At 43.2% G+C, this 25,894-nt stretch overlaps 1 protein-coding gene and 1 long non-coding RNA gene across 14 annotated transcripts in view; one reads left to right on the forward strand and one right to left on the reverse strand.

The window, feature by feature from the left end:
- Nucleotides 1-1,277: 1,277 nt before the first annotated feature.
- Nucleotides 1,278-17,324, reverse strand: LOC118021811. 9 transcript variants are annotated; one of them, XR_004682279.1, is made up of 7 exons: nucleotides 14,509-14,595; nucleotides 13,132-13,237; nucleotides 12,077-12,143; nucleotides 9,483-9,774; nucleotides 6,109-6,269; nucleotides 5,530-5,682; nucleotides 1,278-3,066 (listed from the first exon to the last, which is right to left on the reverse strand). It is a non-coding gene; the product is annotated as an uncharacterized LOC118021811 (long non-coding RNA). The 9 variants fall into 9 exon arrangements; XR_004682286.1 differs by having other exon boundaries at nucleotides 1,278-3,120; XR_004682280.1 differs by having other exon boundaries at nucleotides 5,530-5,704.
- The window catches only part of RBFOX1 (RNA binding fox-1 homolog 1), a 334,649-nt gene continuing 323,488 nt past the window's right edge, over nucleotides 14,734-25,894 (forward strand). For 4 of the 5 annotated variants that reach the window (XM_035022228.1, XM_035022232.1, XM_035022226.1 and 1 more), the window contains exon 1: nucleotides 14,734-14,845. In XM_035022228.1, coding sequence (XP_034878119.1) covers nucleotides 14,759-14,845 — 87 coding nt within the window. In that variant the 5' untranslated portion in view covers nucleotides 14,734-14,758. The remainder of the gene's footprint in view (nucleotides 14,846-25,894) is intronic. The other variant, XM_035022229.1, reaches the window with a different exon arrangement.

The following is a 25,894-nucleotide window of genomic DNA, read 5'->3' on the forward strand; positions in this document are numbered from 1 at the left end:
TTTCCTAATTAGAAAGAAAAAATGATATAATCAAATGGTATATTGAATGTTCAATGCCTCTTTAAAGATATCTGCAGAGAAAAGCCCTGGTTTTTTTTTTTTTCTTTTTGATTGTGCTTGTGTTCTCCTAATTATATCATGCTTTACATTTTGTGTGTGCTTACATTTTTTTTCCCCCTGTAGAACTAAGAACTGAAAACCTAACAGAAATCTGAGTAGGAGTTTGAGGGAAAAAGAATATTTAGAAATTGGAATGATACTTTAAGTATTCTATCCAATAGGATTATTATTTTTTTAAAGGTGAAATCATGATTTTAGGAAATGTGCCTGACTTTAAAAAAAGATATGTGAAGCTTTCAGGAAATAAATATGTCAATTTGGTGGAATTCCTTAAAAAAATGTATGAGTGACTGCTGAGACTTAGTGAATAGAGCCCCAACTGACCCACACCCAAACCGGGGCTTGAATTTTCTTTTATAAATGTGAAAGTTTTGGCTAACTCGTTCTTATTCACATTTATGCTTATGAAAAAATTAGGAACGTTTCTGGATACTGTCTAGGGTCTTAGCAGTAATGAAATTGAGGCAAATACTCAGTTGAAAAGACTAGGTTTTATAAAAGTCCTGCCTTCCTGAAAAGTAGAGGACAGGAGGTACATATTTATATAAGTAAATAAAGAACGTTACAAAATGTTTTCATCACAAGAAATATGAGACAGCATTTTGGACTAAGAAAGCAGGTGTCCAGCAAATGCACTTTACATTTATATTGTACTGATTTTTGTGTTTGCCTTTGTCCTCTCTTATAGGACTCTGTGAGTGTCTCATTGTCTTTAATTATGTCTACGAGGCACAAGACAACAGTCAACATCTGCTCTATTGTTTACTTGGTTTACATATAGCTTTGATGGGTTATTAAACAATCTATTTTTCAAACTGAAAACAGAGAAACCAGCCGAACCCATATTATGGCATTTTGTAAAGACCCATTATGCAATTAGCACTTGGGATTTGTGCAAAGCTGGTGATTCACCCAAATAAACATCCCTTTATTCTGATAGTTCCTCTTGGCTTTGTGAAAAATATCAATTTCTCAAAAAATAAAATCACATTTCCTCCTTAGTCATGTAGCATGCCAAGGAGATGATGTGTTAATATGAGGGATGGATCCTTCACTTTCTATATCGGAAAAAGAGCAACTCTCCAAAATAATGATGTCTTTAATTCAAGCCAGCAATTACTATATTACATAAGACAACTAGAGGCTTACACATAAGACAGACTTTTGAGAGTTTATTTGATTCTATGGGAGGAGAGAAATGCTATGTTTTTAACCATTTATAGAATGTTTCTCATACTTCATGATCTATTTATGAAAGACGTATCGAGTTGTCTATAGCAAAGCGTGTGACATCCCTAATGATTAAATCAGACCTCATCCCCTCACTTAAGTAATTGGTTAATAATTAATTCACTTGCTCATTCATTCAACAAATATTTATTTAGCCTCTGCTCCTGCCTCAGAAATTGAGTTAGTCACTGAGGGTACAGAGACAAGGAAACCAACTTCATTTTCCTTCATGGAGCTTACAGGTTTCTGGGGAAGGCAGGTAATAAGCAGGCAATCCCCATACAAATTTGTATCGCAAGTTGTGGTAAGTGCTCTGAAAGAAAAAAAAAAAAAGTTGGGTCCGCAGAAAATAGTGGGGGTTGCATTCAAGGATGAAGAGGACTGTCTGTGAGGAAGTGACATTAAAGCTGAGATGAGGAAGCTGGGAAGAGGCAGGGGTTGGAGTGGCAGAGAGCGGGCATACTGAGGCGGAGGGTATGTATGCCGGCCGTACCACGGCTCGGTGTTCTCAGTGACCTGAGCAGAGGCCAGCGAACCTGGAGCACCATGGGAGAAGGGAAAGAGGCAGAGAGGGGCCAGAAAGAAACCACAGGGGCTTAGAAGCACTGATGGGGGGAAGGTTGGATTTTACTCCAAAAGAAATTAAAAGGGAGGAGAAATAACACTAAGAACTCTAAGCAGAGGACAGATATGATTGAGCTTAGCCTTTGAAAACACCAGTGTGGCTGCTCTGTGGAGAATAGACTAGAGGGGGACAAGATTGAAAGCAGGTAGGAGGCCACAGTAATAATTCCGGTACGTGATGACGGTCACCTGGTCTGAGAGTTGACAGAAGAGATGGACAGGAGTGAAAGTTTTGAAAAACAAGCCTGATATTCTTTGTGACACCCCTTCATTCCCCCAGAGCTGGTGTTCAGTCAAAGGAGAACAAATGGAACACACTGGAGGGGACATCTGAGGGCTTTGGTGAGGATGGTGATGTCTCAGAAGAGACTGACCTGGGGTGCATGGGGCTTCACCAAAGAGAATTACAGGCCAGCTTCAGCAGATGTCAGGCCAAAGCTCCCGGATGTTACTTGGCCAGAGCTCAGAATCTCAGCAGTTGGTCTTACACATTGTTTGGTAGCAGAGTTACCACATGCAAAGTCGTATCCCAGCTCCACGGGGTGGTCCTCACATCCTAGCAACAAGCTTCCAATATGGTGGGTGAGGAGCAGGGAGCCAGTTTGACGAAATGCCCGGTGGGCAATGCCTCCACCTGCCATCTCCTGAAAAGGGAGCGCAGGAGTTAAATGCATTCTCACAGGTGTCAGGCAAAACTGGCTGTGGATCTTAAACACATCACGAATCTTGCGGACCTCTGACCAGGTGCAGGGACAGATTTCTTCGCTTCTCTGAAGCTTAGTTTCCACATTTGTGAAGTAGAGGTAATAACAGGATCAGTAACATAGGGTTGTTGTGAATACGGCATGAGACAATCTGCAGAGCACTCCGCAAAGCGCCCAGCAAACAGAAGGCTCAGTCAATACTTTTACACTGGTAGTGGTGGTGAAGGTCCTGGCAGAGGTGGAGAAGGAGGCATGCTGGCTGTGGTGAGGATGACGTCTGTGCATGGCAGGGATGTTGATTAGAATGCAGTGCGGTCCAAATCTGCCACTTGCCATCTGTGAGCCCAATGGCAAGGTACTTAACTTGTCTCTGTTTCAGTTTTCTCATCTGTAGAATGGGGATGATGATATACAGTGTTGGTCATTATGATGACTAAGTAAGCTGACATTTGTAAAAAAAAGAAAGAAAGAAAGTGGTACAGCATTTGTTCTGATAAACAAAGTCCCAGGAGCAGAGAATGTTTATTAAATAACAAACTGGCACAGAGTACAGGCTTAAAAAAAAAAAAAAAAAAAAAGAGGTACCTAGTGGCTTCTGGTCTGCGTCTTTATTCTTGATTTTGCTTTTCGTAGTGAGCGGGAAGGCTGTCTTCCCCTTTCCTCCACTGCCAGACCCACCCCCTTCTCTCCATGTGTCCCGAGTATAACAGGTGTGTGGTAAGCTGGAGCTCTGGCAGAGTGCAACATGAAAAAGACTCCCAGTAATTATAAAAATAACAACAAGGGCTGCTTAGCGAGGTAGGCAGATGAGCACACCACTAGCCAGAATGATAAATAGCGCCTGCAAATGTTAGGTCCCAGTGGGAGTGTGGGAACATATGGGGATAAGCCACACTAAAAGTCGGGCATCATTGGTAAGTTTAAGCGGGTAAGGAAGGCCACTCCAGTGCCAAGTTGGGTTTTTTTTTTTTTCTTTTTCCTTTTTTATCCTAATTTTAAATCCTTCAGTTCCCTTTTGTCCCTTTGTTCTATTCTGGTCCTAAAAAGAGCATTCATCTTTGAGGCCAGCCTGGGAGTCTCCAAGGAAGTGAGGTCTGGGTGGTAATCCTAAAACAAACAGCCACCCTGGAATGGGTGAATTTCCACACTGCACTCTATCCAGTATTCTTGGGGGAGATGCAAATGAACACAGTAAATACTTTATGGAATGCTGACTTGTTGAGTTCAGATCTGTCATAGGTGGGGGTGCAGAAAAACGAGTACCTAAAAACCAACCGGTCTGGTAAGTTTAGAAGCATTTGTAGAAAGGGGAAACAGATTTCTCCACCAAACATTATTTGAAAAGAAGAGATGTGCACTGTGTGGTCGGTTGATTTTAGGTTGACGTTTCTTATTTCTGGGTCTGAATAGATTTGGAGATTGTGCAGTGTGTGTTGGAATGGCTCCACAGCAGTGGGATTTCTCTGGAAAGATATTTTGGAATTCTAGTTAACAACCCATGCAGTTTTTCCTAGGGCTCATTTAGTGGAGGTTTCAGCATGGACGCAATGTGTATGATGCGGGCACCTGAGTATTGGTGCCCGCTCCTCTGTAGATTTCCAGGATTCATTAGTTAGCAAGTACATCAACCTCCTTGGTCATGCAAAGCATGCAGAGGAAAGAAAATAGGATTTGGAAGCAGGCAGGCATGGCTTTAGCTGTGGCCCTCCCACCCAACTAGCCAGGAATGATGTAAACTCTCTGTGTTACGCTTCCTCATCTCTAGAATGGGGCAGTTATGAGTACCAATGTCAGAGAATTGTTACAAGATTAAAAGAGTTAGTCTGTGAGGTGCTTACGATAGCATTTGGCATTCAGAAAGGTCCATAAAAGTGTTTGTTTAAAAAAATAAGCAAAATATATCTTATTCATGTGTGTGTCTACTATTCTTACCGTCACTACTGAATTAGTCCAGAATCTCTTAGTTGCAAGGGATAGAAACCCAACTCAAACTAGCTTAAGCAAATATGGGGATTTATTGATTAATGAAACTGGAATGTTTGGGGTCAACCAGCAAGCAAGAAGTGAGCAGTCACTTAAATGCCTGGCATTCATGTAAACAGAGATGTTCGTGCTAAAATACAACCACCATGAGTGAAGCTCATAAAAGTGGACCCAAGCCTAAGGAATATTTTTAGCACATTGCTGCGTGATTTAGAGTACTCTCCACAGCAACCCTATAAGGAAAGTTTTATTAAATAAATCACTGAATTTGTGAGTGAATTGAGATTCAGAGAGTTAAATAATTTGCCTAGGGCGATAGAGCCAGGAATTTTCAGATCCAGAATTTGAACCTAAGTTTGGTGTGGCCCCAGTATCTTGAGTTCTTAGCCAATAGGATACATTGCTATTATAATTTTTTAAAAAAAAGCTTTTTTTTGTTAGTCAGTTTGAGATTAGCCAAAATATATACATATATACATACATATATACATATATATATATATATTTCAGCTGATCTCAAATTGACTAATATATGCATAGTCTGGAGCCAGATTCACCACTCACAAGCTGTGTGATCTTGACCAAGTGACTTAACCTCCCTGTGCCTCAGCTTCCCTATCAGTAACACAGGGATAATAACAGGACTTTCCTTATAAAACTGCTATGAAGATTAAATGAGTTAATACATAAAGTGGTGAGAAAGTATCTAGCAAATAGTAAGTGGTATATATGGTTTGTTGAAAAATATTTAAAGATAGATTGTAATATCTATCAGGAAGGAAATGAGGTCACTTAGGGTGGTTCCTCTTTTGATGTCCCTAGAGTGTCCCAGAAGGGCACTGCTAATCCGGGAAGTTGAGAAGCCCACCTGTCAGAGGCTCTCTCTTGCCACCAGCTGCCTGGCCATGACATCGTGAAGAAACCATTTGCAGTGGTCAGCCCCTTGGCTCATCCTCACAGATGCTCAGCTGCACGGCTTGGCACAGCTTGGCTCTGGGTCCCTCCTATCTCTGTCTTGTCTCTAAGAGCAGATTGCAGAGTCTCTGAAAATGCAAGCACGTATTTCCTACCTACATTCTCCCCCAGCGCTGGTTTGGTGGGAGCCCTACTATGCCTTCCACCCGCTCATTGGGTTGATAGCATTTGTTTCCTAGCCTGGAGCTGGAGGGGAAAGGGCTTCATCAGAGAGAAGCCAGACCCCAGCTTGGGAGTATTGCTCATTACTGGGCGGGAGAGCTAGGGTGTGTGTTTAGATTCTATACTGTCTGACTTGGTTTTACATTATGGAATGCCTTAGCACTTTCCCAAGTTGTTTGACCTTCTTGCCTTTCTGAAAACCTCATCCCTGTCAAGTTGTGGTGAGAGTCCTCTGAGCGGCAGGTAGATATCCTCAAAGTCACGGTGCTGGGATAAGCAGGTCAACATGATTCCACGTGAGAACAGTCACCTGAACTGTCACCATGAGCCCGACTTAAAGGATGCTGACTCCATCCATGCCTTTCCTTTAGCAAAAGCACTGCACATATTGGCCATATATGTAAAAATCTGATAGAGATCCAGAGGCTCCTCGAGGGACCCCAGTTGAATTTCAGAGGGGCCATCAATCCCCTGTAATGATATGGAAAATTTTGTGAATTATGTGCAGTTTTCTGGAATGAAGGCAAAATTCTCATAGTAGTCCATGCATCAAAATATGAGTTAAGAAACACCACTTCTCCTCAGAAGAGGCATTAGTATGGGAAAGAGCCCAGGCTAAGACAACCCTAGAGGTTGAGATGGTGCTTCAGCATCACAAAGGAAGGTGGCAGGATAATCTCTTCAGCACGCCTTCTCCTGGATCACCCTTTTCTCCTTCCCCACCCATGCTCTCGCTTTTTGCTGGTGTTCCCACGTGACCAGCCCACTTCCGTGGGCCTTGAACCTCCTCTGCTTGCGGGGGAGGGGGGGATTTCCCCACTCCCTGAACTCTTGGAGGAGGGGGAGGCTAGTCTTGCCCCAAGCCTCGAGGTGTCATCCAGCTCTCTGTATTGGCTTTGCTTGTGTCTTTGCCTCCAGTGGCTACTGGAGAGGTTGAGATCGAGTGAGGTGTTGAGGGTAAAGGAGATAAGGAGGCCACTCAGCTTGAGTTGCATACTGGCCAGCATTTCTTAGAATATTTACATCGGGTCACATGCCAGAAAAGGGCTTCACCAAGTAATTAGCACCCAGGGCTCTGCAGCCCCCGTTCAAGGTACAGCTCCTCGTTTACCAGCTATATTTCCTTTGTCATTCACTTCACCTCTCAGTGCCTCAGTTTTCTTGTCTCTAATGTAAGAAATCTAACAGGATCTATATCATAGGGCTGTAGAGAGGATAAACAGGGAACACATATGATGACACTGGTGCAGTGCCTGGCACAAAGTAAGCATTGAATATTTGTTCAAATGGTAGAACTGTGGTGATGATGATGAAGAAGAAGATGAAGAAGTAGGAGGGGAAAAAGGAGAAGGAGTAAAGAACTTTGCACATGATTGAGACACAGTTAATTTTCAGTAGCCAGATATCACATAGCAAGGTGGATGGATGGATGGATGGATGACTGGCTGGTGGGTGGATGATGGATTGATGGACAGATGGTCAGTTGGTCATCAAATAAGTTTGGGACTATCTGGATCAAACAAGGTCAAGCAGGTTTCTATTCTTTTTCCTTGTAGGACATCTCAGGTGCTTTACTATGCTAATAGGCATCACAAATCCCCAAGAGGGAGAGACAACAACCTGAATTTCTCCTACTTCTTTGGTCATGGGATTCTTTTTACAATGAAGCATCTCCTGAAGCTTCTATTATGCAGAGCATACTGGGAGATGAAAGTCCAGGTGCTTAGTCACCCAAAGAGAGAAGGATGCACATTGAACTCAGATGTTTCAGCCAGTTCACAGGGAGTAGAGTATGTGCATGGGGTGTGGGCAGAAAGGCCCAGTTATGAGTTCTGGAGATTGTGCTATTTGGAGTGTCTCTGTGCCCAGCTCCTGCAGGGACCTGCAGCACAGACGCAGAAGATATAGGGAGGGCACAAAGCAAATTCCAGAGGAACAGCTGATAATCATCCCCCACTCTGAGAGTCCCCAGGGAGCATTTGTTTGCCTCAAGCAAGGTCAACAGATTCTCAAACCCAGTTGCCATTCATCCCAAGACAGGTCAGGGGTCGGTTCCTGAAGCATTGTTGATCTCAGCAGAGATGATGTGTGGGGTTGATATTCTTAGATTTGCTCATTCAGCCAGTCAGTCTGGCTTTCAGAGGAGAATCAGGTCAAGAAGCGCTTAATGAACCAAGAGGAGCACGGTACTACCTCTACCACTGGGGGTTCGAGTTTCTAATGATAATCAGCAGCCTCCTCACTTATAAGACCTACTGGAATTTTCTTTGTGCATCTGCATAACCATTTTTGGAGGTAATAGGGTGACCCAGTGTCCCAGATTCAAAGGCACTATCTTCATCATCCCCATAAACCCTCACTTGAAATTGAAATTCTCATATTTTGGTTTCAACACTATATCTTCTATGTATAGAAGCCACACAGACATCCTTGTTAGCTCCTGTGTCTTAATTTTTGGTTAGAATCATGGAAGAAGGAGATAAGCTCTTACACAAGAAGGCACATTGCAGGTTACTTTTTTGAGCACTATTTTATTTAACTATTAGAGGTTGAGGGAGAAAGGATTTTTATAACTCCTGGTTTGGGGGAGGTCTGATTTGAGCTGGTTTGATCCTCCAGACCAGCTGTTGCTAATGCTGTTTCCACTGCAACAGCTATGAGCACCCATTAAATGAGTGTCTGCTATGAGCCAGTCCCTCAGCTAAACATGTCTGCATGTTATTCTTTTTCAAATCTCCAGACCACCTATGAGTTATGGTTATTAATGATATTCTTATTTTACAGATAATGAATCTGGGGCCCAGAGAGGTTAGGTAATTTACACAAGAAGACACAGCTAGCAGTTGGTAGAAACTAGGCTTTTCATATGGGCAGTATGGCTCAGTGTGAGCTCTTAACTACTATGAGCTGGTGCTTTTGCAAGAGGGAAGCCAGTGGTGGCAAGAAGTGTCAGACTGTGAGGGACTAGTAGTGTCTTGGTGAGATGTAATGCTTAGGAGGCACTTGTCATTCTTGTGCGAACTTTCCATGCATCAATTCATTTACACATATTAATCCAAACCAGTCCATAAGAGGGGTTGGGGATATAGCTTCTCTTCCCAGGATGTCACTTTCCCAGTTGAGGATACAAATGAAGTGGCTATAACTTGAGGAACATCTGGTCTATGGCTTAGTACATCCTACCCACAGTCTGTGGAAGCTTTTCCTGTGGAAGATCTTGCCTCCCTGGTAATCAGCTCGATGGTTTCAGTGTCCCCTCTGGTGGGAACTCCTCTGTCTGTCCCCAGTGTCAGGACCATAAACATTATGTAGCATCTCATGGAATTTGCCTTTGAGGTCCATGCTGTTCTCACCTGCATTGGATGGGGTTTGAATACATGCCTGGTGGTGAGTGGAGTTTATCAATGTGGGTTCAAGTTGTTACCCTAGAGTGGGAACTCTTGATCTAGCAGATACTAGGGGCATGTGGAAGGGAAAACTGGCTCTTGGTAACTAACAAAGCACACATTTTGCAGTTTAAACTCAGACAAATGACATAACCTCTCTGAACCTCCATCTCACCCTGTGGACACCACAGGTGATTCTCAAGTGCTTACTGAGCATCTGCTCTAAGCCCAGTCCTATGAGAAAGACAGGAAAACAAAATGATTGAGGATGAGATAGAAAAGATAAAATGGATCTTACCTGGATGTGGTCACCAGCCAGGTCTTTACCGTCCTGAGACAAATCACTGCTGGTCTTTTGGGGGCTTAGACGGGTAGGTTGTGAGTGCTGGAGAAGGTGGGGAGGCTGCCTGAGGAGCCCACACTTGGCTGTTTGTGAAGGAGGGGTGTCCTCAACAAGCGGCCATGTGGGGGGCAGAAAGAAGGCTCCAAAGAGACATCAGTGTGGGTACTGGTGGGGCGCAGAGAAGGCAAACTTGACATAGCACAGAGATGACTAGGGAACAATTTCACACAGGTACACTAAAGACCGTCTGAGGAAAAAAATAAAAAATAAAAACACATCAGACCTTTGTGAACACCTTCCAAGTGCCAGGAACACACATGCACAACCAGTCATTTCTCGGCAGCAGCCTGCCTGTGAGGACCTACAGAGGTTGGGTCACTTCACCCCCAAGGAGACTAGGGCTCAGGACTGAGGATCTTATCCTAGGTCAGATCCAACATCCCAACCCCCAGCCTCTCCAACTTTGAGACTCAGGCTTTTGCTACTATGCCAGGATACCCCCGGGCCACTTGAGACAAATTTAGAGACACAGGTAGCCCTCAGTTGTCCAGAGACCCCTGCGCCCCTCTGTTTGACTCATGTGTTCCCAAAGCAGCCGTTCAGCCAGTCATTCTCGGAGACTTTGTTTGTCTAGTCACCACTTCAGAGTCCTTGGTTGAACAAGAAGGACTGGCAGGCTTCTTCATCTGAGCCAGTCTACCTTCCAGAGGAATAGTCACACTTCACAGAATTCTTATACCTTGCTAAGGTGATGCTAGAACAAAGGTGATGGTATAGCTCATCCTGCCTGCTGTCATGGGGAAGGCTTTGCAGAAGATGTAACATTTGATTAGGCCAGCAAGTTTGAATTGGAAGGAAGGAAGGAAGGAAGGAAGGAAGGAAGGAAGGAAGGAAAGAAGGATGGAAGAACGAATAGTTCTGAATAGCAGGCCAGCTTGTACAGAGGCTTGGATCTATAAAAATGTATGGAAAAGGCAACTTGCCAGACTGATTTGCAGAGGAAAAAAAGTGATTTGTAGAAGGAAGGGCAGTGTGTATTAGAGAATGAATCTGGAAAACTAAAGGTGAGGACTATCATGAAGGGCCTTGAATACTGTAGGAAACTGTCTCTTCCCCAACTTGGCCTGGAAATGGTATGGGATGAGTGGTTCAATATTCTGCATAGATCTGTATGGTCAGATAAACACTGTCAATGTCCAAAAGATAGGGAATGCAATTAATATTGTCAGAGAAACACTCTGTTTTATGGTTTTTATTTTGTTCTGTTTCACTGGTCAACGAGTGGCAACTGACATTTGGCTTCTTTTCAGGAAGCAGATAAAGAATAGTGGAGATAGTCTCACAGAGTCTGATTCTCCTGAGCTATGGAGGAGGCAGATCCTTTCCAGACTTCAGGGATTGTTGGTACAAGGAAATGTAGCCCAAAGTTTCTAGATCTTCCAGGCTTTCAAGAGATACTATATATCTAAATTTTACATGAGACGCTTCAATTTAAAAATATCACCTCTCTTTTACACAATGCATACAAACCATCACCGTCGTCATCATCAACATTCTCCTCCTCCTCTCCTTCATCTTCCTCCTCAGACTGAATTTGGTCCATGAGGCTACAGTTGGCTCTGTTGACCAACAGAATCCATATGGCAGCAATTGGTCTTCTCCAAGTGCTGTCCTCTCCCAACCTCCAGCCAACACTTGTCTTACTTTTCTCTTTCCTTCTCCTACATGAGTGTTTAAACTTTGGGTGGCTGCCACTCACAAAGGCTGGTGGCAATCAGCGTAATCCTCATGTTTGCTCTCGGATGTGGGAAGGAGATGCGGTGTCTGACCTCGACAGAGGAACCACTTTAATCTAAGGAAGGGGAAAGAGAAGGCAGTCTCCAAGAACAGAGTGTCATCATGGAAGGTGGGGAAAGAAGATGGAAGGTGGGGTTTATTGCTTATTTGTTTTCTATTTGTTTTTTATTTTTCCGGAGAGGGAGGTAAGATTGAACTATCAAAGCCTGGCTAAGATAAAAAAAATCTCCTAATGGAAATCCCTAACTCAGGGAAGATCGACAGAACTAGCACCAAGGAAGTGACAGGAAAATCAAGAAGTACGTGGAGAAGCTGAGGGCAACCAAAAAGGAGGATGTATTTGCTATTGTATTAAAGTCTGACTTTCAGAGCTTTAATTAAAATACATGCTCTCAATTAGGGGTCAACAAACCGTGGTTTGTGAGCCAAACCTAGCCCATTACCCATTTTTATGACCCTTAAGCTTAGAATAATTTTTATACTTTTTCAAGAAGGGAAAAAAATCAAAGGAAGATCTCATGGCAGGTGAAAATTATAGGAAATTCAAATTTCAGTGTTTGTTTCTGTATTGTAACTGCTTTCATATGTCAGTAGCGGCTTTGAGTGGTTACAGCAGAGAGCTAAGGTCCTCAACACCTGAGCTATTTATCATCTGCCCATTTATAGAATCAAGTTTGTCATCCTGTCTGGGATGACCATAGCAAATATTGGTGCATGGCCCTTCGCTTGATTTCTATGTTTCTGAGGCCTACCTGTGACTCCTCACCACTGTTTCCTCTGTTCTCTACTTTATTCTTTTATTCTACATTTTCAAAGTTCCTGCAAAAAAACCCATGAATTTAATACCACACACTAGACGTTGGATAGCCATCATTTATCATGAGTCATGCACACTATCCAGTGGTGAGGAGGAATGAGCAGAAGGCGGTGTCTGCCTTTTAGCAGAGGAAGTGGATTTAAGAAGAAAGAATTATTGTCTAGTAATACTAGGTGCTTCTTATTTGGAAAAACAGAACCTGTTTTTGGAATAAGAGGTTTTGTTTAATGGTTGTCATTAAATTTTATGTTTTATTATTTCATGATGTTTTTGAGGTGGGTTTGGAACAAGGATATATTCAATTTGTACAGTTCCAAAAATATAACTACTACGGATGATACATGACAGTAATATGTGAATATACAATCAGAATCAGAGACAATGTGAATAGCAGTAGTTAGGACTGGAGGTGGTGAGGACAGGGAGACAAGAACACAAATATGCAGGCAGTAAAGGCCAACACAATGGACAGAGTTGAACTTCTTATTTGGCTTTGAGCTTCCTGGCAGTCAAAATGAAAAGGGTCACAAAACAGTTAGCCCTTATCTTAAGAGAAAGGAGGAAATGGATGCTCATTACTCAGGACCAGCAAAAACTTCTGTATCATGGAGTTCTTTAAAAGAAAAAAGAAAATGCCCTCGGCAAAGGGTATAGCTATGTATTTATATGCCCCATATATAATGCATTTCTGATTTCTCTCTGAACTCATCAGGTTCTTTAGCCAAAACAATATATACAGTAATGAATACAATGATCCTTCGTATTTATGTAACTGTGCAGTTTCCCCAACACTCCCAGAATTTCGCTCTTTGGAACAGTCTTGGTAATGAGTAAGTGGATATTGTTACCTCTGTTGTAGTTTAGGAAACTAAGCATCTAAATGTGTAAGTTCCTGGCCTTAGTGATCGAATTATTTCCTGCCTCCCCCTCCAATGGTCTTTCCATTTTGTAACACTGAAGAGATATAATCCAATCTGACCCAGCCCTTACCAGAGTAATGAATAGCTCTCCCATCCCCGGAAGCTGTCTCATGGAGATGCCTCTGTCCTCCCTGGTAACTTCTCAGAAGCGCGGTGTTGAAAGTCATAGTCAAAAGCTAAAGTTAGAAACAGTATCAGGCTGTTAAGTAAGAGGGGTCAACTTGCAGCTGTTACTGGAGCTTTCTGAATTGTAACAGTGTGGCCACTTTGATACACAAGAATCAATTACAGAGAAACCTTGTCAAGATGGCCAAAATTCAGCCTTAAATAATTGAATTCTCTGCCAAACGCCGCCCACTGTCGTTATCTAGAAATGTAATTATGCAGCTAAATCAAGCAACTAAAATTAGTGTAGTGTAAAAACACCTTGGCTATCTAAAAGTGGAGGGATTGACATTTGGATTTAGAAAAAGCCAATAGTTGAATATGTTTTGTGGTGTCTGAAGCTCTCCGAGTTTCTGCAAAATCTATATCCTGTGTCCTGCTTAGAGTTAGAGGTGGAATGTGGCAAGCGGATGTTCGGTTTGAAGGTGATTTCCAATGATCCCTGGACCTTCAGCGCTAGCTGAGCGGACTTGCTTTGTCTGTTTCACATCCTTGCTCTCAAAATTGGGGAGCTCTCAACCGGCCCACATGCCTTCCTGCTATGAGTGACGGTTTGAATGTGTCTGCACCTTTGATCTGAAGCCAGAGATGTGTCCATACTGACCGCCAGGAAAACAGGAAACACGAGATACGAATGGCTAATAGCCTATATAGTATTGTACACAGGGTATGATGGCAGGGACTTTGTCATACAACCCTATGAGGTAGGGTTTGTTATCACTCAATTTTCCAAATGAGGAAACCAAGGCTCAGAGACTCTGACTGTGAGCAAACAATTCAACTAGTGTGAGCCCCCTTTCCTGTGTGTTGCCTGGAACTGATAGTAAATAGTTCAGAAAGTTGTGAGAATAAATGACATGACCCATGTAAATAACTTAGTTCATTCTCTGTGCATAGCACTCTGCAAATGTTAGCTGGTGTGATTATTGTATTATTTGCACAGATTGCCCCTTTAAAATTAAAACCAGAGAGAGAGAGAAAGAAGCACAAACTATCACCTTAGCTTCTTTTGATCAGTACCACAGGCTGCCCACATTAACCTACTTGAGTTTTAAGTGGCAACTGATAATTGTATCAATTTACATTCTCAGTTTTTCTCGCTAAAAATCCCATGCAGACTCTGTCCCTTGCCTTTTGCCCCAGTTCATTAGGAAGAGCCCAAATCCTATAGCCTGACTACCTCTCTCTCTGTCATTTGGTCTCTCTCTCACTCTCTCTGAGAACTAAATTAATGAAGAGTATTTGGTTAGTCATGTTAGGCAAGCCGTTCCCAAAATAGCACCTTCCATTTTGGTAGCTTCAACTCTGCAGCTGCTGTGTCTCTTCGTCGTCTGGGAAGAAAACTTTCACATTAAGAGTTGCTGATGCGGATTTTCTTTCTTTCCCCTCTCCGCGTTGATGAGCGCTTGGCTCCTGACAGAAGCGATTTGGCTCTCAGCTTTGTAGTTCGGAAGAAGTTGGGTCTATAGATTTTCCCCTAACTCTCCATTGATGTGTTGAGCTTCAGAGGGAATAATACCTTCACGTAAAGCATGTTGCCTTCTCAAGGAGTCCTCCTGCATCCCTATGGCGTGCCTATGATTGTTCCAGCAGCCCCCTACTTCCCCGGACTGATCCAGGTAATTCAAGGCCACTGCCAGCAAGCAACTTAACTCCAGAGCGCTCGGAGTAATAATTGGAATTTTTATGGTTGAGAAAGCAAACACTTTTAATACAGGAAAAAGCCCTCGTGTAGTCAGTGGGAAGACAGTAGGAAATCAAAAAGATGGATCACCCTAATCTGGCTATTGACATCTCTCATGGCTGAATAAATGGTGTAGTTGAGCTATATTTGCTTGTATTGATCTGGGTGCTGTTTAACATTCATGCCTTTGCTTCAGGAGGTTGACCACGGGGCAAAGGATTTGCTCTCCTTCCCAGCTTTCTGAGGGACTCAGTCTCCCAGAGCAGATCATGAGGCAAAGTAACTTATCATGAGGTGACTTGGTTAAGAGCTTTAACCCAGAAAATAAAAGGAGTATGAAATATGCATTAATTCATATGTTTGCCTTCATGTGGATTGTCTGTTTTCATCGGAGCCCCCCCCCACCCCAACCTGGGTTGAGGGGTGGCATTGAGGCAAAAAGGAACACTCTGTTGATGGTTAATTTATGAAGTTCAGAGATTATTCTAGGAATCCCTTACCAGCTGTTTACTCCTTAATGATGACAAGAAAGTGGAGGATTGAAATGCGCGATGGTTTTACTTTAAGGCTATTAATTCTGTGCAGGGAGAATCATCTACCAATAAGATGCTTGGGATTTTTTTTTTTTTTTTTTTACCTTACCATAAGTTTGTCTTTTTAAACAAGCATTGGCTTCTGGGTGTGTGTCTGAAGTTTGTGGAAAGCTAACACTGAGTCAGTGACAGAGCCTGAACATCGTGGGAAACCCAGATGGTTAAGTGGTTGTTGTTTGTTTGTTATTTGTTTGAGAACAGCCATCCCTTTGTAATAAATCTATTACAATCCTGTTTCTACAGGAAAGGAAAGCTAAATGTCTTTTGTGTTCACTGCCCTTTCACCTTTATTCCTGCCTCCCCAACTATATTTTAAAATTCTGCAATACCCTAGCTTGTTAATTGAAATTTCTGGGGGAGGGTTCTGGGCAAACACATTTTTCCCCCTTTTCCAAATGGTGCTTGTGAACTGTAAGAACTTTGGTGATTTGAGACATGCAGGGGCGATTTTACATACTAACAAAACATTCTGTCATCCTAGATTTATGGCCATTGCTCAGTTTGGAAACTCCTATATGGTGTGTGAGAAATAAGTGGACCGTCTGAAGAATGGTCCTTTCACAACATGGAAATTGTTCCATCTTTCCTGGCGTAAGCAGGCCCATGGGGTGCACATGGAGTCTGAAGCAGGACTCCATGGCAAACTGGAACGCCTTTTGCTTCTGTTGGAAACTTGGGGTGAAGGTCGGCTGTTGGAGTTTTGTCAGACCCTCTGCCGCCCTGTCCGATAAATAATTACAAGCAAATCGTGCCCTTCACCCTATGCTGATTGATGCTGAAATTGCTTTTGAAAGTTCTCATAAGTTCCTGTTATAGATTAAGTGCCGGTGTAGGAAAAATAGTGGCACCCACTGAAATGGGTGAATGTAATCAGGCTTAATGGACTTGAGAGCTTGTTGGGAATTAAATAACTATCGATTTGCTGGAATGTTGCTGTCATTACGAAATGCCACTCTGGACGTATTACCCCAGTGATAGATGAGGAGACGCACAGGGCAACTGAGAAATTGGGGAGGTCCTATTTCTTCCTCCTTTGAAGAGTGTTTGAGAAACATATCCAGTTATTTTTGGAAGGAACAAGTGATTTTACTTGCAAATCTCAGCCCTATCATACTTTGTTTCCCCAAGTGACACTTCTGGTAACTAGTCACCCATAAGTCAGGAGAGCAGTGCAGCGAGGAGCCTCTAGACCAGCTGCTGTGACGTATTCAACTTCTTCCTCTCCCACTCCCCCAGAACACACTGAAACGCGATGGCTAGAAAGAGACCTAGCTTCATTTCTGGTTTGCTGAGAGAGCCTATGTTATTTACCCGTTGGCATCAAGAAACTCAAATCACCCCACTGCAGTAACATTTGCAAGGGGAGGACATGCAGCTCAAAGGGAGAAAAATTGTAACACACACACACACACACACACACACTCACACTCACCTTCCAGCTGAGGCTTCTGACACCAGCTGTGCTGTATCCCAGCAGGTTGTATCGGCTTGCTTACCAATTCCTTGACCTTGTATTTTTTTTTACCAACTCTTCAAGAGTTGCAGGTACTTTCCTATATTCCTATAGGGGTGTAAGGTGCCACCCACACCTTAATAATGTCATCAGCAAGGCATTAAAGTGATCCAAAATAGTGTGTATACTCCATCATCGGTAGTAAGTTCCCTGTGACTGGAGATATGCAAACAGAGCTGTCGTGGCCACTTGACAGGGTTGTTGGATCAGAGTTTGAGATTCCTCCCAAGGTCTTTCCCACCTCAAGAGCCAACAATTCTGTGGCAGAAGAACTTCCGTTTCATAATTCTTTCAAGTGCCACTTTTTTATTCATACTAGCATTGCCCTGTTTTGGTCCGCTCGGTTGAAGAAAAAACAAATAATTGACCAGACATCATAACAGGCTTTAAGGAAGCATCATGTTGTCTGGAAAAAAAAACAAAAACAAAAACAGAGAGTGGAGTTGTTTTCTACTAATTCTAGGGCTGTTACTCATCAGCGTCTTGTTTCCAGAAGTTACCGCTGATCCCCACCTGCCATCCTTTAGGAAAGCCAGAATGACTACCATATTGGATCTCCTGAACCCATCATCTCATGTCTAAACTTGTTGAATATATAGCAAGGTGGATAGTTTCTCCTTCTAGCCATGTAAAGAATTCCAGAATGGCCATGTGGAATTGAACTGAACAGTTTGGATAGTTTCATGGGTAGTGAGAAACAGAAGAGAAGAAGAAAAGAGTAATGTTACCAAGTGTATTATATAAACATTACTTCTTTCCCTTGGTATGGATCTCAATCTCAGACTCTTTGGATAAAAAGAAACAATGTATGTTCCTCTGGAACCTCTTTATTTACTTCTAAATGTTCAACAATACCTTGAATGATCGATGAGCTGTCTGATCTCAGAACAAAGAAAGCCTGACAAGTCAATTGTCAGTCGGTCTTGAATCCAGAAGTTACCGACATGACTAATCCAAGCCATGGACCACAGCTGCACCATCCCAAGCGACATAAGAAAACACTGGCTTTGTAAGTGATTAGTCTGTTTGTTTAGCATTTAGGTCCAATGAGCCCTTGGCTGTAGGTTGCAAGTTCAGACTTGCACCCCTCGCTGTAGATATCTGTCCAAAAGGTGTGCCCTTTGATGATACATGGCTGGATCATTCTCCATACTGGGGCAAGTAATTCCCATCTCATCTAGGTATTACAGATAATGGATCTGTCAGATATTTTCCTAGATGGAAGATGGTGTGAAAAGAGCCCCATCCATCTCCCCATGCATTTGTTAATTTAGTTATTCATTCACTGCTAACATATTCCACATCAGACACTGCTCTGGATCCCCAGGACACAAAAGTTGTAGTTATAGCCACTGACCTGTAGGTTCACAGCCCGTGGAAGAGAACACTAGATCAACACAAAGCTGATATTGCAATGAAAGTATTAGAAAAGAATGACAGGAACAGTTATTGAGTATTTGCCATGAGCCAGGTGTTGTGCTAAATGCATATAGGTATATTTCCTCAATTTGTTCTTACAAAACCCTAATATTGGGTACTCTGAGCCTACCATCCCTTATCTGTAATTTTAAATTCCAAAAAGCTCTGTAAATCAAGGTTTTTTGGGGGGCGGAGTTTGGCACCAAAACTCATTTGGGAAGCAATCTTGACCTGAAATGATGGGTGGCTATTTATAGACTTTCTTTATCCCACTTAGTGTAAATATTCATATATTTTGCTACAGGGGTATTTATGTGTTTGATTTCAGAGTGCTGTCCCAGACCCTGCTGAGGGTGTTAAATAATCAGTGTTTCCACTGAAATACCTTTCTGAAAAAGACAATTCCCCGCCCCTCCCATAAAAATTTGAATTTCAAAATACAGATGACCCCAGAGATCTCAGATAAGGAATCACAGTCCTGCATTATGATGCCCTTTTTGCATATGAAGAAACTGAAACTGACACTCGAGAAATGTAACTTGTCCGAGGTCACAGGAATGTCAGTGACAATGCTGAGATTTGGATCAGGTATGTTGGGCCAGAGCCTTCCCTCTTCACCAATCTACTGTTGTGATGCATCCATGGCAATGCATTTGAAAATACAGGAGAGGGGGTAGATGGGTGTCTCTTAGAGTAGGGAAGTGGCTGGTTAAATGGGAAAGGTGGCATTTGAGTTGAGCTGGAGAGCACCAGCAGGCATTCATAGGGTAAGCTAAGGAGAATGCTCTTCCTAATAGAGCAGAGCACCTGGGTGAATTCATGGTGTTGGGGTGACACATCGAGATAGAGCTTCAGTATCTTCCCCAACCCATTGGCACTATGGAATTTGACATTGCTTAAACATAGGACTCAAGAGTCCAAAGACATAGGTCAAAAGGGCTGGGAGGAATCTCAGAAATGAAATGTCCGAGTGCTCGACACAGAAATGGGCTCCGAAATACTCTTCTGTGAATCCAGCAGGTGAGTGTCCACTTTGCTGGATTTGAGTTCTGAGCACTCTTTGCCATCTTTTCTCTCTGAGACTGTAAGCTCTCTGGAGGCCGAGTGCTTTCTAACTTAAACTTCACAGAGTAGGCGGCAGCAGAGAAATGCTGATTAGTGCCCGTCTGATGGGGCTAGCAATGGAATGAGCAAACCCCGTACTCTGGATTTCGAAGCAGAAATCAGCATCATTGAATTTGCAATGCCAGGAATTATCAAAGCTCTGGTCTTGACAGTGGGCCAAGACTAACCATCCCCACAGAAAGATAGAGGAACATAGAAGGAACTTGCGGGTCATGTGGATACATTTCTGGGGGGACTTAAAAGACATAAACTTGTTTTCATCTGTGGCAAGTAGAGCCATTTTCAGATCCTCCTACTGCTGCCCTGCGATGTTATCTACATGTTTAGAGTATCTGCTGATCGGGAAAGAAATCAGATATAAATGCTAGTGGTGTCATTTACTTTGAGGTCGCTCCGTCTCAGTCACTAAGTGACTTTTCTGTACTGCCAAAGAGGCCATGTCAACAGCAGACTAAATTAAAAAGTCAGGGAGGTGGCAAGGAGAATTTGGAGTCAAACAGGTCTCGGTTGATATATTGGCTCTGGCATTTACTAAGCGTGTGGCCTTGGGCTTGTCAATTAACCTCTCCAAGGCTGTTTGCTCAGCTACAAAATGAAAGCAGGAATACCTGTCTTGCAAGGTGGTTGTGAGCTTTAAATGTGATTCATCTCCTCATTCAGCAATTATTTATTGAGCACCTACTGTATGTCAGGCTGTGAAGTAGGAAAGGGTGATGAGGCAGAGTAGAAAACACACAAGACCGTTTTCAACACGAAGCTTCCCTCCTAATACATAGGAAAGGTATATATATATAAGATCTTATATATATATATAAGATATATATATAAGATATATATATATATCTTTATATATCAGGGTAGATGTTTATTCTGCATTGTTCAAGAGAAAGAGAGAAAGTGAAAAAGAGAGGCATGATGAGTGTTTAGTCAAGACTCTTTTATTTGTAAGCAACAAAAATCTAATTGGAGAAAACATCTAGCTTCAGGCGCAGTTGAATTCAGAGGCTCCAACAACCCAAGTCATGTCTCTCCCAGACCCCACAGTGGTTGTCTTTTCCTGATCTTCATTCACAAGCACACCACATCTAAGTGGAGGCAAAAATGGTCCCCAAGCAACTCTGGACTTACATCCTAACCCAGCTTTGCAAATCTCTTTCTCACTGTTCTTGCAAAAATTCCACATAGCAGTCTCCTTGGCTTATCTTGTGAACCATGCCCACCCCCAAAGCAATCATCTTGAGTCACCGCTCGCATGGGAGCTGGAGGCTGTCGTCCTTCCAGACTGAGCTGTAAGGGGCTGTGAATAGGGGGAGAAAATGAGTCCTGTTCTCAAACTAGGGTGCTGGACAGGCAAATACCAGGTCCTCATGATCAGCAATACTTGCCGAAGCTATTACAGACATCCAGGCATGTTTTTTCTCCCCTGAACCGTTCATACACCCTCTCCAGAGAAGGAAGTATGGGATTCTGATCTTAATTATCTTCTTTGCCTGATGCCAGTGATCATACTCACCAGGCAGTTAACTGTCATCTAGTGCACCTTGCTTCTCCATTTATGATTTGATATATCAAAGTAGGATATGGCAATTTTACTCAATGTTTTCCCACCTAAATTAATTACCGTAGATTTCTCCCAGTATTGTATGGTATGTTTAGAGCATTCCCACTATTTTCCAGGTGAGGACACCAAGCATGATCTAGGGAAGTAAAGACAGTCTGATAAGGACATTCAGTAACACCACAACCAAAACAAGATTGGGCTTCTCATGCAGCAATATCATTTCTCTTATATTAGCAATACATACATAAATAAATATATAAAGAAAGAAAAACCAAAGCCTTCTAGTTAAGTTTGAAATAATGCGGACCATCCGTCATTCCAAAGCACTTCGGAGATGCTAGCGACTTGCCCCGTTCTGTTTTATAAAAATGCACTTTTTTTAAAAAAATTAAAAAATTAAAGGGACACTGTCAATCTCTTCTGATTAATATCAGTCCTATAAAAAGGATATGTTTCTGCAGCAACCATCTGTCATTTTGATCATTTTAAAGGCATGCTATATCAGCAAGTCTGCTTTTTATAAAATGTTGGCATGGGACAAGCAGAGCTGGAGAGACTTGTGGATTTCACACTCCACTTTGCTGCTTTGGTGTTCAGCAATCTGAGCTTTTTGATGGTGGAGCAGAGCCCCCTCCCTGTCTTTTAAAGGTTGTTTTGGGTGAGTGTTTTCCCCAGCTGATTTATGACAGAGATACTCACCCCTATTTATGTTTCTCTCACGTCTAAAGATAGTCCTGTCACACATGCATCCCACCAGCATGCAAGCACCCAATGCATCCACTTGATTAACTACTGAACCTTAGGAGGTGTCCAGAAACACTGAACTCAGTACCCCGCAGGTCTTTTCCTCTGGGCAACTGAGACCATTGTCTTCTGCAATGCCTAGTTCCTAGTTTGAGCTCCTTGGGTTGTAAAAGTCAGAGGCAGAGGTACTGTGACATTTATTAATTCATTATAATAATTATTTATGGGTCGTGGGTTCCATGTTGGGTTCTCTTCTAAGCTCTGGAGACATTGAGATGACTAAGACCCAGTCTCTGTCCTCGGAGATAGCGTGCATGGCCACACCATTGGCAGGAGAGTCAGAAGTTAAACACAACTGCTTGAAGGTAGAACTCTGTAGAATCTCAGCCCCACTCACCCTACCCAATATGGGGTCCTTACCATTGTCAGTAGCTTGGTAGTCAAGATGGATTTTTCTACAGTTGCAGGAAGATGGCTCCCTATAGATAGTTTCTCCATCTTTCCCGAATGACAGGGTTTCTGGTATGTTCCAGGAGACAAAGCGTAGGGTTTTTTTGTTTGCTTGTTTTGTTTTTTTTCTGAGGAAGAAGGATGACAGCAAGAACTGTGCCTCTGAAGCAGTGGCCAGTTCTGTCTTGTCCTACCTTATATCTGGCTCAGAGTAATGCAGTGAGTTCAGCATATCATGCTGGGGGAAGAGGGTGGCCTCCTCAGCTGCTACTTTTCCATCTGCTCTCTAATCTGCACTGGCTCTTAGAGGTGGGGAGGATTTGGAGGGGGCAGTGAGCTTGTGCTTTCCAGGGTGTTCTCACCGAGTGCTCTCTGAGGAGCTATTTCTTCTCATTTCACGAGGCAGCACAGTTAAGGACTGAGATCAGAGAGTTTAGAGTGTAGGATTTAGACCAGGGGAACCTGAATCTGGCCACGACCTTCTCCTGGTGACTTTGGGCAAGTTGCTTGACCTCTCTGAGCCTCCACTTGCTCATCTATAAAACAGTAGTCATGTGCCATATTCTCTACCTCCCAAAGTCAATGTCAGGAATAAAAGAGTGCAAAAGTAGCCACACCCAAGGCCTTTGCAGTAGAAGCACGATGCTATTCAGGCAGCGTGACATCATGCCAAGGTCTAGGCACGCCCTGCTCATAATCTGAGTAGGCATCTTGGCCCCTGTGTGATGTGGGGCTTCACCTCTCTGAGCTCCCATTGTCTCAACTTGACAGTGGGGGACGGTCTCACTCACTTCAGGAGGGAGCCCTGAAGATTTGGTGAGATGATGTTTGCGGCACATGGAAGACCACACCAGCTCACCGTAGGCACTCCGTAATGGATGGCCAGCATTGCCGGCCCGTCGTGGTTTTTCTCACCGTCTCCTGGTTTGCTGCACTTTCTTTTTCATATGAAGATGCTCTAGGTTTGGGGGTGAGGGGACACATTTGTAGCTCTCTGTTCCCCCTCTCCGTGGAGATTCTCAATAACCAGGGACATGCCTTTTGGTCCAGCTGGACAGAGTAGGGTGCCATTGGGGAATGCTGTGGAGGAGAGAGAAAGAGATACATGTGTCACTCTGGGATTTGACATGCGTAGCCCATGGCCTTGGGTTGTATCAGGCTCACCCCGCCCTTGCCATCCCCTAAGTCAATGGACCCGGAGAGCTGGGGCTGCTGGTCACACACAAAGCAGGATACAGGTCTCACTCATACTGAGCCCTTGTCCAAATCTTTGTCCACTGGCTCCCATAGGACTTCTGGGGCTGAAACTGGAGTTGGCTGACAGGAGTGGACTTTGAAGGGGGGAGAGGCCCATCCCCACCCCTCCATGTGGCCATAGCCTTCTGGGGACAAACTCTTTGGGACCACCCACGCCCCTGTTCCCATGCAACTCTCAGCACACTGTGGGCGCTTAATAAATGTTAAATAATAAGAATAGCTCCCATCTGTCAGCTCCTGGTGGCAGGGAGGAGTGTGAGTGCAAGACTGCCGACTGGCACCGGGGAGCCAGTCTGTTTAGGGAGCCTTCGGGAAAAACACAGCTCCGAGTCACTTCGAGGACCTCCTCCATCTATGTGCTCTCCAGTCCTGCTGCTGATCAGAGTGCGGCCAAGTTCATCACCAATGTGCTGTCTGCCCTGGACCCCAGATCACCTGCCTCAGAAGGGCAGGGCCCGGTGCACTGTGTGCTTTACCAGCCATCCCGGGTTTCCCATGAGCAGCTGGATTTGGGAACTGGTGTTGCCCAACAGTGCAGGGGCTTTGTTGAGGTTTAAAAGGGGCGAAGGATCTGCCCTCTGAACAGACGGTGTCATAAATTCGTACTTCCGTCATTTTCTTGGAAGAAAATGCCTACTGGGCTTTTCACATTTAGTTATAATAAAAACAACAGCAGCTGCTTGTTTTCAGGCATTTACGAGGTACCAGGAGGTGTGTAAGGCACTTCACCTATGGTATCTAAGTGAAGTGTTGTATTTGCGGGGCGGTGGAAGCATGCTGACAGGATGAGGTAGGGGTGTGGGCTCTGGAGTGGATACCTGGCTCATCTCCTGCCTCCACCTCTGTGACCTCGGGCATCACTTACTACCTTTGTGACCTTGGGCGCAGTTGTCCCCCTCTCTCGGCTGCATTAACTTTGTTGGGTGGTAGTTTAACGAAGCTTGTAAAGTTCACAGCACAGTGCCTGGCTTGTGGAAAGTACTCAGTAAACATATTAGCAATTTATTTCCAAGCGCAACTGCAACACTACCATAAACAACATCAGAACTAACTATATAATAGAGACAATATTGAGTATTTGCAAATACATATATATATATATATTGGATATTGGCTACGAGTGTGAGCTCTCAAGCCAGACTGCTGGGTTAGAATCTCAGCTTTGCCTTCTTAGGAAGTTCCTAAATTGCTCTTTACTGCAGATTTCTCATCTGTAAAATGAACATATTAAAAGCACCTAAATCCGTGCTTTAGTATCCTCCTCCATTGCATGGGGACCATTACCAGAGTTGTTTTTGAGGATCAGATGAGTTAATATTTGTTAGGTACTTATAATGGTACTTGGCACATAGTAAGGCTCAATAAGAATAGAAATAATGAGGGGCACCTGGGTGACTCAGCCCGTTAAGCATCTGACTGTTGATTTTGGCTCAGGTCATGATCTCAGAGTCCTGAGATTGAACGCTGCATCTGCTTAGGATTCTCCCCCACACCCCCAAGCTCATGCTCCCATGAGCGCACACTCTCTCAAAATAGATAAATAAATAAATAAAAGCTTTTTTTTTTTAAAGATTTTATTTATTTATTTGAGAGAGAGAATGAGAGAGAGCACATGAGAGGGGGGAGGGTCAGAGGGAGAAGCAGACTTCCCACCGAGCAGGGAGCCCGATGCGGGACTCGATCCAGGGACTCCAGGATCATGAACTGAGCCGAAGGCAGTCGCTTAACCAACTGAGCCACCCAGGCACCCTAAATAAAAGCTTTTTTGTAAAGATTTTATTTATTTATTTGAAAGAGAGAGAGAGCCCATGAGCGGGGGGGAGGGGCAGAGGGAGAAGCAGCCTCCCCGCTGAGCAGGGAGCCGGCCCTTCGGGCTCAACCCCAGGACCCTGGGATCAGGGCCCAAGCCGAAGGCAGATGCTTAACTGACTGAGGCACCCAGGTGCCCCTAAATGAAAGCTTTAAAAAAAAAAAAATAGAAATAATAATAACATAAGGATTAAATACTACTACACGATATATATTATGTATATGTAATAACATGTATTACGTATAATAAACACATACATATGTGATTATCAGATATAATTACATGTTTTGTAATTATAATACACTATTACATATAATATATGACACACAAAATAAAACATGATAATTACATGTAATATTATGTATCATTATATAATTATGTATAACATTAATTATATTACATAATATGTAATTGCATAATATATATGCTTATATACTATGTAATATAGTTAAATAGTAGTAATAGTTTTATATTTACTATATTATAATTACATGCTAATAATTACATTACTG

The sequence above is a fragment of the Mirounga leonina genome, unplaced genomic scaffold (assembly GCF_011800145.1).
Source record: "Mirounga leonina isolate KUSES-001 unplaced genomic scaffold, KU_Mleo_1.0 Mir_175, whole genome shotgun sequence".
In the NCBI taxonomy this organism is placed as follows: Eukaryota; Metazoa; Chordata; class Mammalia; order Carnivora; family Phocidae; genus Mirounga; species Mirounga leonina.